This window comes from Eschrichtius robustus, chromosome 18, assembly GCF_028021215.1.
Source record: "Eschrichtius robustus isolate mEscRob2 chromosome 18, mEscRob2.pri, whole genome shotgun sequence".
Taxonomy (NCBI): domain Eukaryota; kingdom Metazoa; phylum Chordata; class Mammalia; order Artiodactyla; family Eschrichtiidae; genus Eschrichtius; species Eschrichtius robustus.
This window is the reverse complement of record NC_090841.1, coordinates 18,904,577-18,920,058: the sequence shown is the minus strand read 5'-3', so window position 1 is coordinate 18,920,058 and position 15,482 is coordinate 18,904,577. Positions and strand designations below refer to the sequence as shown.

Genomic DNA, 15,482 nt, shown 5'->3' with positions numbered 1-15,482 from the left:
GTCATTGTCCAAACACATTGTGCAATTTGATGCCTCTGTGGCTTTGCATGGGAGGTACCTAATCCTTCTACTCTCTGTGTCTATTTGGAAATTTTCTACTTTAAGACCTGCTTCATTTTTGACATCTCAAGCAGAGGTGATGGCTTCTTCATCTGTGCTCCCATAGAATATACTGGTAAAGAAACAACAATGAGTTGTAATGAGTTATCTCTGCTCACTGTAGACTATAACTGCTTGAAGACTGGAAAGCTGGATATTGTTCTGAGAGCACAGATTCTGGAGTCAGACTACTAGAGTTTAAAGCATACTGGCTATGTGACTTTGGACAAGTTACTTAACCTCTCTGGGCTGCAGTATCCTCTTCTATAAAATGGGTATAATAAAAATAACAACAACAAAAACAACAATAACTACCCACAGGACTATTATATAAATACAAAGCAGGGCCTGACATATACTAAGTACTATGTTAACTACTACAATTACTATACTTACTATTATTAGTGCTATTATTACTATTATTATTGTAGACCCCTAATAGATGAATTAATAAGCAGTTTTAGCCTTACAAACTAAACTAATTATTAACTTTTAAGAAGATATGGAAAGACGCTTTATAAAACTTTCCTGATGAATCAGATTTGAGGGAGTTATGCTTAAAATAAACAATTCCTATTTTTCTATTGTGACTGCTATTCAGTGACAGCAGCTACATGAAGGAGATCCTCCAAACAAATAATTCCCACTCCAGGAATGAAGTCCGTGGAGTTGCGTGTATCCTCCACATAACGACCCCACGATGGAAGATACTGTTTTAGACCATCCACACAACTTCTCTTCCACATCAGCTGATGGGCTCTCCAATATATTTTTAGGACAACACATTTTAGCATTCTCAAGGGATCATTTATTTACAAACTAACTTTAAATGATTATTAATTTATATTCCCTTCCTGAAACACAAATCTGATATTCTTCTTCCAAAACTCTCCAGTGACTCCTCATTTCCTACAGGATAATGTCAAATGTTTTAGCTTAACATTTTAGAATCTCCAGAAGGGGGTACAAATTGATCATTCCAGCCTTATCCACCAATGACCAGCTGGGCAGATCATAACCCATTACATTTTGTAGATCTTATCTGAGCTAGAAACAAACACTTCCCTTTATAATATTATTCTGACACTTGGGTATGGTCTTAATTGTATTTGTTTAAAATTGCACATATATCTCAATGTGAACTGCAGCTCTTAAGAGGGATAGGGATAATAATTTTTTAGACTAGTAGTTACTGAGTACTGAGTACCATGTGCTTGGTACTATGCTCTGCAAGAACTACCTCACTAAAAACACAAAATGACATATTGAAGTAGGTATTATTATTGTCTTCATATTACAATGAGGAAATCAAGACTTAAGGAAGTTAGGTAACTTGCCCAAGGTCTTAGCAAGTAAATAGCAGAACCCTGACTGAACACACAGGTCAGTCTGACAATGTATAGTCAAAAGCATATAACGCAACATTATTTTAGTGCAAAGGTAATATTACAAATATTACTCTTATTTTATAGATAAGAAAACTGAGGCTTGGAAAAGTGCAGTGACTTGCCCAAAGTCACAGAGCTAAGAAGTGTAAGAGACAAGAAACAGGAATAATCAGAGAGCAAAAACAGAGCTCTTATAAATTAAAAATAGGGTCGCTGAAAGGAAAATTCAGTAGAGTTTATCTTCAATGGAAGATACAATGAAGAACATCTCCTGGATAAGCTGGGACGAAGTGAGAGAGTGGCATGGACTTACATATACTACCAAATGTAAAATAGATAGCTAGTGGGAAGCAGCCACATAGTACAGGGAGATCAGCTCGGTGCTTCGTGACCACCTAGAGGGGTGGGATAGGGAGGGTGGGAGGGAGACACAAGAGGGAGGAGATATGGGGATATGTATATGTATAGCTGATTCACTTTGTTATAAAGCAGAAACTAACACACCACTGTAAAGCAATTATACTCCAATAAAGATGTTAAAAAAAAAAAAAAGAACATCTTCTGACAAGTAAAACAAAAAGACAAAGAAACAGGAAATAGAAGAGATATGAAATCAATCCCAGAGATTTAACTTTGACTAATAGGAGAGCAAGAAAGTGAGAACAGAGAATATAGAAGGGAATAAATTTTCAAAGAAACAGTATGTGGCAGAGAATGTTTACTGTCCACAGAAATCCTTGCTCCTCTTCTTCCTGGGCACTAACTACATTTCTCAGGTTTCCTTAAGAATTAAGAGGTCAAGTGACTAAGTGCTCTCAAATGGAATGTGAGTTCGAGTAATGCAAGCCATTTCCAGGCCTGGCTCATAAATTCTCCCAAGTATTTTTGCCTTCTTGTGGGCTGAAATGGCAATCAACAAAGTGATCTTAGGAAGCACATGTTGAAGGAACCCCTGCTGACCTAGAACATCTGTTCTTCTCTATTATGTGAGAAATAAATTTATCTTGCAGTTGGCCACTCTATTTTGGGGTCCATTTGTTATAAAGTTTAGCCTACCCTAACTAATACGTGATACAAGTATATTTCCCTTTCCAGAACTGAAAGACTGAATTCTCCAGTAAAAACAATATTTCGTACTAAAAAACAAAGTAATTATAGTACACTACTTTGTTCAACAATGAATAATAATTACATAGCTATAATAATATAAATGTGACTAATAAAATAAAAAATTGTGATAAAGTATATTGGGAGGGTTAAGAGAAGGAAAATGGAGTAACAGTGGTGGTGGAAATACTAAATTGTCATCTAGTCTATGAGAAAGTTAAAAGATATTTTTTAAAATTGGTAAATCAAAAGTTAGTAAAAGCCCATTATTGATAATACAGAGGTAAATACCAGCTGAACAAATAAAAAAGATGAAAGTGGTTGTCTTTGGGCAATGGGACTGAGGAATAGAGAAGGAAGAGGCAAAGAGCTGATGTTTGTTGATATTTCTGATTTTTAAACTATGTGGTATGTATTATTTTGATATGATAAAATGTTTTAAAATGTACAAGAAAGGATTTGGGAATTGAACACAGACGAGATGGACTAGGTATGGAAGAGCATGCTAGGTTCAAGATGGTAAAGTAGAAAGATAGAGAAGGGGAGACAAAAGGTAGTCTGCTATCCCCAAGCCTTTCTACATCCATATTTCTGGTTTTAGGAGTTGGAGTAGCCTCAAAATGTCCAAGAAACATTTGTAAATGAGTATACATAAAAAGTAATAATCAGGAATTCTATTATCTGACCAGACTTTAGTTTTTTGGCCGCCCTGTGGTCCCATATACATACAGTGATATTTATTCTATCCTCACGTGGAAGCATGTCACCGTAGTAGATGCTAGCCATTGAAAGGATATCGTGTGTGTGTGTGTGTGTGTGTGTATTTGTGTAATGAGGGGATTCAGTCTTATGCAAAGAGGCTAAGTGGGCAGCTAGAAAAAGGGCAGATTGGAAAGCACAAGCAATAATGTAATAGGAAGAGATAACAGGAAAGTGGAGGAAAGAGAGGCAGTAAATGGAAGGGAATTTATTTAGAAAGGATTTTGCTGCAGCCTGAGTAATCCCAGAGACATAGATTTGGAGGGCTAACTTCAAGCATGGCAAATATGAATCCAAAAGGGATCGTTTTCTCAAATGAGCCTAATGCTATATATTACTTTTAACAACTTTTCTAAACTCAAACCTACTTTAAAGGAAAGCACGCACCTACCCTTTGAGGAGCATAAATAGGATATGAGGATGAGCACTAATGTACTCCACAGTAGGACTCCGAGTGCCTATCTGTCGTCTCAGGATGTTGTTAAATATCTGGGTCACATCTTTTTTTCCCTGTTAAAGAAACAACCAACCATTAAGTTGCATACTTTAAATGGGTGAATTGCATGGCATGTGAATTATTTCAAAAGCTGTTTATACACACACACACACACACACACACACAAAGACACACTCATTCCATTTAATATGACATAGTATTTTCCCACCTGAGATTGTGAATTCTTTGACTTAATTTGTCTAATGATAGGTACAAAATATATAAACAACCAAAAAAATCAAGATCAAATAAAATCAATGCCCTACACATATAGTAAGCATTTCAAATTGTTAAATGCATGAAGTACAGTCAAAGCTTGTGTCTCAAGGCTTTCTGATTTCTCATTTTTATAGTAATAAAACCAAAGGTTAAGGACCAGTTTTTAATGAGGGCCAGGGAACAGAAAAGGATCTTTAGGGGATGGAAATTTTCAAAAACTTAGGACCATAAAATGGCTTATTGAGAAGCTGATCCTGGAGTGCTTATTTTGCTTATTTTTTAAAAAACGTAGCAAGAAATAATCATTAGAGATTAAATTATCACAGTAGGAAGTTTTCTGCTTTTTTTTTTTTTTAACATCTTTATTGGAGTATAATTGCTTTTCAATGTTGTGTTAGTTTCTGCTGTATAACAAGGTGAATCAGCTATACGTATACATATACCCCCATATCCCCTCCCTCTTGCATCTCCCTCCCACCCTCCCTAGGAAGTTTTCTGCTTCTTTGAGCTGCTTTCTAATTCAAACTGAACAGTTGACTTTGCATCCACCCTATTTCCACAAGGCACACCTGTCTTTAAAATGAATGCATCAACTCTTACATGCAATACATTTTCATCCTTTGATCTCTTATCACATTGTGTTTCAAAACATCAAAGAGTCTAAAGCTGTGTCTTGAATAGTGGCCAAACATCAAAAAACACAGCTCTGAGTTTGATCCTGAGCCCACAAATCAGAAACCTTGCAATCTCAGCCATAACTCTTTTTTTTTAACCTCATAAGAATATGCTGAAGTATTTTTTTTCTGTCAGCAATTTTAAGGCTTAAAGGATTAGACAAAAATTTATGGCTATAAAGTAATGAGATTTTCTTTCAAACAATTTTAACCCAAAGGTCTGTCTTCTAACTAGCCATTATTCACATAACAGCAGGATCCTCCAGTACTTTCCTCACCCCAATGGACCACTTTCCTCCTGATTCCTGAAGAAGAAAATGGGTTTGCCACACAGATTCCTGAGTCAGTCTCTGCTACCCAATCTAAACCAATGCCTTGGGCCACCATCACTGTTGTCAGCTCTGGAGTTCAAATCCCTGCTCCTAGCTCCTCTCAGCCCTTGTTCATTGTCTTGCCTTCTACAACTAGTTATTTTCTCAACTAGTTATTTTATATACTGTTTATCCAAGTATAGAAAACCGCCTCTTCTCCTTCATTTGACATATACTATCAGTACATAGTTCTTTTATCAAGGGTTTAAGGGTAACAAAGGGTAATTATAGCACAGTGCAGAAACAACTTCAAATTGAATCCTACACATCATAATTAAAGATTATTAAAGATTCCTCAGCATTCCTGATCGTCTTTTTCCTTAAGCCCCTTCCTCTGTCAAGGCTCTGGAGCCTTCTCTCTCCTTTACTCCAAACCCTTCTCCTATCTCTCTTCTATTTCCTACTCCTATCAAATTTAGCCAAAGAGACGGCATTTCTCAAATTTCTGTTATTTCACTCTGCAAAGGGAATCTAAGCTCTTTTCTTTCAGTCTTTTTCCTTCCAAACATTGCCTAGAGACCTCACCTTTCACAACTAACAAAAAAGCCCATGTAGGTGTCTTCTAAACAAAAGTTCTTTTTTTTTTTTTTTCTGTAAGGAATGCTCCATCCTTTTAGGTTACCTGGCAAAAGCTGCAGCCCTTCCGTAAAGTAATAATTTTCCTTTCCTGTTATAAAAATATACCAAAGACTTTACAGTCAAATGACTGTTATACTCTTCAAAGAAGCCCCAGGAGAGGCTATTCACTTACTGAAGTATTATCATTATTCTTGAATTATGCTCTACACATTTACTAATTCTTTAAGAAAAGTGGCTTACTGCTGTGCTTCAGGACATCTTCCTTTGTTCCAATTCCCTCACCTATGCTTCTATTTCTCATTCTCATACCTACATTGATTCATTCATCCAACCAATAGATATGGAACTAGGCGTGGGAAATGCAGTCCTAGGACTCAAGATACTCTCAATCCAGAAGGAGCTGTACCAGGGCTACCTACGAACCAAGAGATGAGGAGGGTGGGGTTCTGTGTGATTAGACTGAGTTTTGAAGTTAGGGGGAGTTTTATCAAACGGTCACTAGTTTATATGGATACTTTAAGCTTGAGAAGGAAAGTTGCTGCCTGTGGGCTGATCATTCATGCTTCCAGTCCATAGAGATACACAGCACATTTCTGCAAGCGGGCTCATAATGCTAGTAATGGTGCATGCTTCCTGAAAATACTATGAGTATATAGCTGGTGGAATGCTTAAAACTGAACCATTTTCAATTTTAACTGTTTTTCATTCATTCATTCAACCAAGAAGTATTTATAAGTATTTATTTTCTATGGGTTTGATTGAGGAGGACAGCTTCACCTACTGAATATCACATTCATTTATAACTATGTTCTAGGCATCAACTGAATGAACAAAGTCAAGAACCGTCTGGTCAATTATTCCTCAATAAAGCTGAAAAAAAGAACTGTCTGCAATTATCATGATAATAGACCTTCATAATGATAGTGTTGAGTCATCAGTAAAAAATTATTACATCTAGTATATAATTTTGGAGGAGAGGCAAGTATACAATGCATGTTATAAAGAAAATGTAAAGTAATCCACAAAAGTAATCTACTTAACTTTCTTCATTTGAAGAGTTAATCTTTAGCCACATGGAAAATGCACGTATTCAGAAAGATAATTTTTCCCCCAAGGATTCCAGAGAATAAAAGTTTACTCTACTTGATAATGTATAAATCAATTTTTAGGCAATTGAATGTCTTAATCCCCAAATAATTTTTAAGTAAACTTCTCTGTATTTATTTCCAGTATTCCATGTAAAATAAGGGAAATTTGCGTAAGTGTTTTTTTTACTGTTCCTCTTTTGTTTTCTAAGCCAAAGCTGCACAAAGTTGTGAGGCACCCAAAGTTTTTCTCTGGCCTACTCCCATCTCCCCAATTCTTGGAGAGCACTTTGAACCTATGCTGTTCTGTGGTCGCTCAAGGCTTCTCCAGGTCACTGGACCTGATGACATCTCATCCCTGACTCATTCTTCAAAACATAACCAATCTTGGTCATATTCCTTCCAGCATCCCATTGCAAATTAAGCTAATCTCATAAACTAACTCAAGCTAACATATTAATTAGTGATGATAATAGCTTAATACATTGCTGCTTTCAGGGAAATGTGCAAAACAAGGGGAGATTTATAGAACTATAATACTGTATTCCAAGAGCAGGGAGTTTCCCAGTTATGGTCACTCACCAACTAAATTTAAAACTAAAATAATAAACAAAGAAACAAACATCAAAGGTTATAACAAAAATAAACCAGCTTACATTTAACTTAAGTTTGAGAAAGAGAGAAGATGAAAATATACTATCTGACATCTGTATATATTTGCACATGTATTTAGTGTTCTTCCATAACATGTATATGTATATATATTTTGCTTTGTTTAATATTTTAAAACAACGATATAAGTTCATATTATTCCTATTTTATAGATGAGAAAGTTTAGTCTCAAAAAGGTTATGATACTAACTATCAAATGGCAGAGCAGGCACTCTATAAACAATCCTAAATCCAAGTCAAGTGTTTTTCCACTATGCACAGCTCCTACAAATGTCCATAATACTTCATTTTAAACTAAATTTAAAAAACATGAAAGTATATAAACACAATGATAAAACTACACTTTAATTCCACAAATGCCAGGTTTAAAAAGGAAATGGGGAGTAAGATGGGGAGGGAGAGTGACAAGCCAGGCAAGAGGAAAAAGTAGGAAAGGAGATTATTGAGCAGAAAATGTCAAGGTTAGAGAAACAGATAAGAGAGGGAAGGAAAGAAAAAAACAGGTGTTTCTGAAAGGAAGGCTGAGTTGAAGTCTGGGCCCTGAGAGGCCCTCAGTCAGTGTAGTTTCTAGTCAACACACCTGACTTCACATCTCCAGAGCAGTCTTGCCCTGTATTCCTCCTCCTCTGCTCCAGTCGGCCAAAATCTTCCCCTATCTAAACCATCCAGAGAGCTGTGGGCTAGTATTTCCACAGATCCCCAGAGCCCTGACCTTATCTTGGTCTAATCACTGTAATGAGTTTCTTTTAACTTCCTTGGTGACAAAACTAAAAGCAATTTACTTCAGAAATCTCCATTCTCTTCTATCTTTGAGAATTAATGGAGATCCAAGCACTTACCTGAGAGTATCAAAAGCCTGATAGTAGTAACAAAACAACAAACAAATCAAAACCAAGACTTCCATCATTGAAATGTGCCTTACGTATATATATTTCATTGAAAAACCACTGTTCTAAGTTAGATGTACCATAGATAATAAAATGCTTACACATATTCACCACTTATGTTTCTAGGTGTTGTTTTATTATTTAGGTAATTAGGTATAATTGCTTTCAAAATGAGATAAATATCCTATATTAGTAGCATTTAACAAACTTCTTAAATCATTGGTATAAATATTTCAATTAAAGAAACAGGTCTGGAGACAATAAGTTTGAATCTCAGCTTAGGCTCTTAGTAACTGAGTGACTTTGGGGAAATTATTTAATATCTTTGAACTTTAGGGTCTTCATCTGTAAAACAAGACTAATAGTACCAATCATATATAGGTTGCTTTAAGAATTAAATGAGATGAGTGCTTGGAAACTGTACAATATGCAGTAAGCACTCAACAAATGTTATCTATTATTATTATTATTATTATTGACCAGTAACTTTCTTACTTAGCTGCATAAAACTTAATTCCAGTATACCTTTTGCTTTTTAAAAAAAAACGATTAAGATGATTTTAGAACTTTCACGGGAAAATAGGATTTTAAATAATATATAAACAGTAATAATAAAAAATTACTGTCAAATATTGGTATGTACATAAAAATTGAAAAGCAGAATTGTCATCCTTTTGCAGATAGTTTACCTCAAAGTCTATCAGCTGCAGGTCGGCTATCAGTGTCACCAGCAGCCCACTATTGTAGAGTTCTTGTGCTAGCTGAGCCACAGCTTCTGTTGGGGGTTCCTTGTCACTTGTTCCACACAGAATTTCTTTCATTGCTTGCAGTGATTTCGACACTTCTTCTGAAGCCTAGTGACCAAAAAGTATGCTAATAGTTGAGTAATAAAAAATTTCAGGTTATAAATAAACAAACAAAAACCACTTATTGAGCCCTGCTTATTTATGATTAAAGAACTCTGTACAGTTACAAACAAAAACCATTCAGTAAGCACTGCGTTTTTTATTTCAGAAAATGTTACTAAAGTTAATTTATAAAAGAGAGATCTTTAGTATTTCTACTTAGAATAATTGAAATGATATTCCTTTATTTAAAAAACATTTTTTTTAATTAAAAAAAATGTTTTTACTTTTTGGCTGCACTGTGCAGCACGTGGGATCTTAGTTCCCTGACCAGGGATCGAACCCACACCCCCTGCAGTGGAAGTGTGGAGTCTTAACCACTGGACCGCCAGGGAAGTCCCCATGAACTTCCTTAAATCATACTCATACTGAACTTTACTAGTAATTAATTATAAATTTAACTTATAAATTAAATTCAGTCCATTTTGAAGACTTATCAGTAGCTAGTAGTCTTTATTTAAATCATTTGTTAATGGTTTTCAACAAATCCCTATTATTCTGGTTTTTTTAATGGAGTAGGTACAAAATCATATATTGTCAAAACCCATAACCTTTGTCAATCCACTGATCCCTCACACATAACCATTATCTTTTTGTTATTTATGAAACTTAAAAAAAAAAGCAAAAATTCTCACTACGTTTTTAAAAATGTCCTCATATTTTATATGTTACTTTGCTTTTATTAATTCTTAAAAAAAATTTTTTTAAATTAATTTATTTTATTTTAGGCTGTGTTGGCTCTTTGTTGCTGCACGCGGGCTTTTCTCTAGTTGCCGCGAGCAGGGGCTACTCTTCGTTGTGATGCGTGGGCTTCTCATTGTGGTGGCTTCTCTTGTTGCGGAGCACGGGCTCCAGGCGCGCGGGCTTCAGTAGTTGTGTCTCTCGGGTTCTAGAGTGCAGGCTCAGTAGTTGTGGCGCACGGGCTTAGTTAATCCGCGGCATGTGGGATCTTCTCAGACCAGGGCTCGAACCCATGTCCCCTGCATCGGCAGGCAGATTCTTAGCCACTGCACCACCAGGGAAGCCCTCATTACATTTTAAAGAATAATAGGAGAATACATAGAGGTAGAAAGTACATTAGTGAGTATTAGGGCCTGGGTAAGGGAGAACGAGGTGCTGAAAATGTTCTGAAATTAGATAGTGGTGATGGTCACACAACCGTGTGAATAAACTAATAACCACTGAATTGTACACTTTAAAATGGTGGATTATATGGTATCTTAATTATACTAAATAGAAAATTTTTTTAAAAACAGGTGAAGATAAAGAAAGAAAGAAAGCAAGCAAGCATGGGATACCAAAAGAAAAAAAAAAAACAGGTGAAGAAAAAAAACAGGCCTATTAGTTAACAATTTGCTGAATGTTTTTAAAGAAATATAGTTTTATTACTTTCAAGTATTGTATTCTAATCATTATAATTGAAGAAGGAAATGAGGAGAATAAGGCAAAATAGTAAAAGTAACTCATAGTAGCATGACACTACTTAAAAAATTAATTTCCAGATACATTTTATGATATTGCTAAAGCAATCCTTAATTTATTAAAGGTTGGAAGTTCCTTAAATTGTGACACATATATCCACAGAAGATTACTTTAAACATATATAGAGTTAAGAATAATTATAAAGCAAACACCCGTTTGACCATAAAAGAGGTCAAGAAATAGAACATTTTTAGCATCCCAGAAGTCACTTGAATGCCCCTTTTTCAGCCGGAAGTAAATCCTTTTATGTTTTTGATGACAATCATTTATTTACTTTTCTTTATAGTCTTCTCACCTATGTTTGTATCCCAAAACAACATAGTTCAGTTCTGCTGATTTGGAATAGTACCTGTACCCTCTTACGACTTGCTTCTTTCACTCATCACTGTATTTGGGAGGTTCATCCTTGCCGCTGCATGTAGCAGCAGTTCTTTAACATTCTTTGCTCTATAGTATTCCATCAATGGCTGGACCACAACTTCTCACTTCTGCTGTTGATGGACATCAGGGTTGTTTCCACTGAGGGGTTACTATGAACAACAGTGCTATGAACATTCTTGACACGCATCCTGGTGCATGTTTGCAAGAACATCTCTAGAGTTTATACTAGAAGGGGAACTGCAGGGTCTTAGAACATGTATATCTTCATATTTAACAGATAATATACTAAACTCATTTCCAAACACCAATTTATACTTTATCACTCATAGTGAATGAAAGTTCTTATTGCTCTCCACACTTGTCAACATTTAATACCATCAGACATTTTTCATTTTTGACAAGATAGTAGGAATGTAATACGAATTTACTGTTGTTCTAATTGGCCTTTTCCTGATCACTAATGAAAATTAGTGTCTTTTTATGTCTTTTCCTTTTTCCTCTCATGTTATTTAGATTCACTTTTATATGAAGGTCATTTCTTCATTCTATTGAGCCAATATTTCGCTCAATATTACAAAGTACACTAGAAATAAAAATATATTTCTACATTCCTTACAAGATATAGGATAAAAAATATATTTCTACTTCATTACAAGAATACAATGTTGTATCATGCACTGGGACAGAAAGATACTATTAACTCAAGGGTATTTATTTTACAGATATCTTGAATCTTGCCATAAACTAGTCACTTTAGAGACAAATTATATATATGTAGGATTCAATGTCCCTTGGAAGGAATAACTAAATTACTAAAAACCCCTTCCTCTGAGGAAGCCCTTCTTGGTAGGACTTTAAAACAATGTTAAAATGAGGCTGCACTGGGAATTCCCTGGCAGTCCAGTGGTTAGGACTCCTCGTTTCCACTGCAGGGGGTGCGGGTTCGATCCTTGGTCAGAGAACTAAGATCCCACATGCTGCGTGGTGTGCCAAAAAAAAAAAAAAAAAAAAGAGGCTGCACTGTAGTAGAAACTATCAGTTGATCTTTAAATATAAACTTTTTACCCTCCATGCCAGTATAATATTATACACCAGTATAACCCCTTAGATTTTTTTTTTCATTCTGAGTTTTTTTCCTTCCAGTTTTATTAAAATATAATTGACATACAGCACTGTATAAATTTCAGGTGTACAGCATAATGATTTGACTTACATACATCATGAAATGATTATCACAATAAGTTTAGTGAACATCCATCATTGCATATAGATACAAAATTAAAGAAACAGAGAAGAAAAGAATATATTTTTCCTTGTGATGAGAATTCAGGATTTATTCTCTTAATAACTTCCATACATAACATACAGCAGTGTTACTTACATTTATCATGTTGTACCTTACACCCCTGGTACCTACTTATCTTACAACTGGAAGTTTGTACCTTTTGACTGTCTACATCCAATTCCCTCTCCCCAGTACCCCTGCCTCTGGTAACCACAAATCTGATCTCTCTTTCTGAGTTTCTTTGTTTGTTTTTGAAGTATAATTGACCTACGACACTGTTAGTTTCTGTTTTACAACATAGTGATTCAACATTTCTATACATTTCAAAATGATCACCACAGGACTTCCCTGGTGTCCAGCGGTTAAGACTCTGAGCTCCAAATGCAGAGGGCCCGGGTTCGATCCCTGGTCAGGGAACTGGATCCCGCATGCCACAACTAAGAGCCTGCATGCTGCAACTAAAAGATCCCGCACACCGCAACGAAGATCCCGCGTGCTGCAACTAAGACCTGGCGCAGCCAAATAAATAAATAAATATTTAAAAAATATATATATAAAAAAACCCAAAATGATCACCACAATAAGTCTAGTTACGATATGTCACCATACAAAGGTATTACATAGTTATTAACTATATTCTCTACACTGTACCTTTCACACCCATGCAACTGGAAGTTTGTACCTCAATCTCCCTCAGCAATTTCTTCCCCCTCCAACGCCAACCCACCTCCCCTCTGGCAACCACCTGTTTGTTCTCTGTATCTATAACTCTGTTTCTGCTTTATATTTGTTCATTTGTTTTGTTTTGTTTTTTAGATTCCACATATAAGTGAAATCACACAGTATTTGCCTTTCTCTGACTTATTTCTCTTAGCATAATGGACCTCTAGGTCCATCCATGTTGCTACAAATGGCAAGATATCATTCTTGTTTATGACTGAAATGGATTGGTGGTTGCCAGAGGCGGAGGGTGGGGTGTTACCCCTTAGTTTAAGTCTAGAGGGATCCAAGGTTGGTCATAGGCTCTAGAAAGTGAACGAAGAGTTCAAGACAACAGACTCAACAATTATCAGTGGCATAAAACCTGGAATCAATTTAAACGTACTTACAAAGACCCTACAAGTGCATCACAGACCATGGTTAGGATTCTTCATTAAGCTTTTACATTGGCTTTTTTGGTCTATTCATGTATTTTAATAAAAATGTTATTATTTTAGCTCATACCTTATCTGTCTTTTTGTCTTGCTTTTCCAAAATGGCCATGTTGTCTTTCAGAATTTTCACGATTTCTGCTGGATTCTTGTGTGATTTACTAAACAAAGGCATTTTTTTCATCTATAGAAATCTCTTCTTCCAATGTGAAATGCTAAAAACAAACAAACAAATAAACAAAAATTATAATTCTTAACATGATTAAATTGTTATACCAAAATGTCTTATAAGTTTTCAATAACCAATTCAGTAATATGAAACATTAAAATCAGTCAAACTAAAACAAGTTTCATTGGGACTTCCCTGGTGGTCCAGCAGTTGAGACTCTGTGCTCCCAATGCAGGGGGCCCGGGTTCGATCCCTGGTCAGGGAACTAGATCCCACATGCTGCAACTAAAGATCCCACATGCCGCAACTAAAGGTCCCGCATGCCACAACTAAAGATCCCACATATCAACTAAAGAATCTGCATGCTGCAACTAAAGATCCTGCGTACCAGAACTAAGACCTGGCGAAGCCAAATAAATAAATACATAAATATTTTTAAAAAAATAAAACAAGTTTCACCAAGTTTTGTGCCAAATTTAAATTAATATAAAATATTTTAAGAAAGATTATTTTTTAAAGTTTACCTAAAAGTTTTTACTCAAAGTTTAAAATCTTTCCTATAATAGAAATTCAAGATTTATGCAAGAATGGGAAAAGGAGTATTTTTAGAGAATAACCTGATATTTAAAACTGGATATTTTGACTAAAGAGAGTGATGATGATGATGATGATGGTGATAATAATAATCATAGATAAAATAAAACATGTAAAACAAAAGTGGGATTAGGATCCACATACTTTGTGGTAAAGCAATATTTAAAAACATGCCACTCCATAGCAATCACAAAATTACAATGTAAAATTGTTTAGAATCTGTTTTTTATTTACTCTTCAAATATTCAGCTGGCCATACTCACTGATGAAATGAGGACTACCATGATGGGGGGTGAGGTGGGAGGGGAACAGGAAAATCAGTTCTTCTTTTTGAGAACATCTATTTACATAGAGCAGAGAAAGCCAAATATAGCTGTCATTGCCCTATTTACACTAAAAATGTGGGGGTTTTTTTAGAAAAAAATCTAAAATTAAAGGCTCCAGTTAGTAGAGGCATATTCATTTACTTTACATTTATTAGCAAAAATATTTCAAACATTACAGAAATATGATGTAATAAATCAAAGGCTCCCATTAACCAGTCATCCAGAGGCAACAACTATTATCAGTTTTGATACATATTCCTCCTGAATTTTTTCTATGTATATAAAAATATATTTTTTAAAACCGAAATAGAATAAATACTAAATATAGTATTTTTCAACTTTTCCCCACTTTTTATATCTTGAATATCATTATATGAGTATATGTTTAGATGCACTACAATATTTTTATAGCAATATCCATTATACAGACATATTATGTAACTACTTCCAGTATTTGGTAATTTCTTATTAAATTATTATATAATTTATTTTACCAATACCTTTATTGATAGACTTTTGCGTTAATTCCATTTTTCCTCATATTTTTCTTATTAACAAGGATGCAATTAATCAATAAAGAATATTACACACAAATGTACACAGCAGTTGATAGCAATACTCTAAGCAGTTATTCCTCTGGCATAACCTTGGCTATGGTTCTAAATATTTACTTCACCTCCCTAGACTCCTACTTCCCAAATCTGGTTCCCTAGGACTTCTGTCAGATCTCTGAGTTACCTTATACCCTTCCAAGAAATTTCTTCAGTATTTGTTGTTTGTGATCAAGAATAATGCTAACTGGCAGTCAACATACCTGCTAAACAAACAGGAGGTACTTAAACCCCCAAATTGT

The 15,482-nt window shown here is 35.1% G+C and overlaps 1 protein-coding gene across 5 annotated transcripts in view; it reads right to left on the bottom strand.

The window, feature by feature from the left end:
• CAB39L (calcium binding protein 39 like) overlaps positions 1 to 15,482 on the bottom strand; it is a 94,370-nt gene that overhangs the window by 32,570 nt on the left and 46,318 nt on the right. For all 5 annotated transcript variants that reach the window (XM_068526906.1, XM_068526904.1, XM_068526903.1 and 2 more), the window contains 3 exons: positions 13,614 to 13,755; positions 9,026 to 9,190; positions 3,745 to 3,863 (listed from right to left, as the gene is read on the bottom strand). In XM_068526906.1, the coding sequence (XP_068383007.1) occupies positions 3,745 to 3,863; positions 9,026 to 9,190; positions 13,614 to 13,724 (395 nt within the window). In that variant the 5' untranslated portion in view covers positions 13,725 to 13,755. The remainder of the gene's footprint in view (positions 1 to 3,744; positions 3,864 to 9,025; positions 9,191 to 13,613; positions 13,756 to 15,482) is intronic.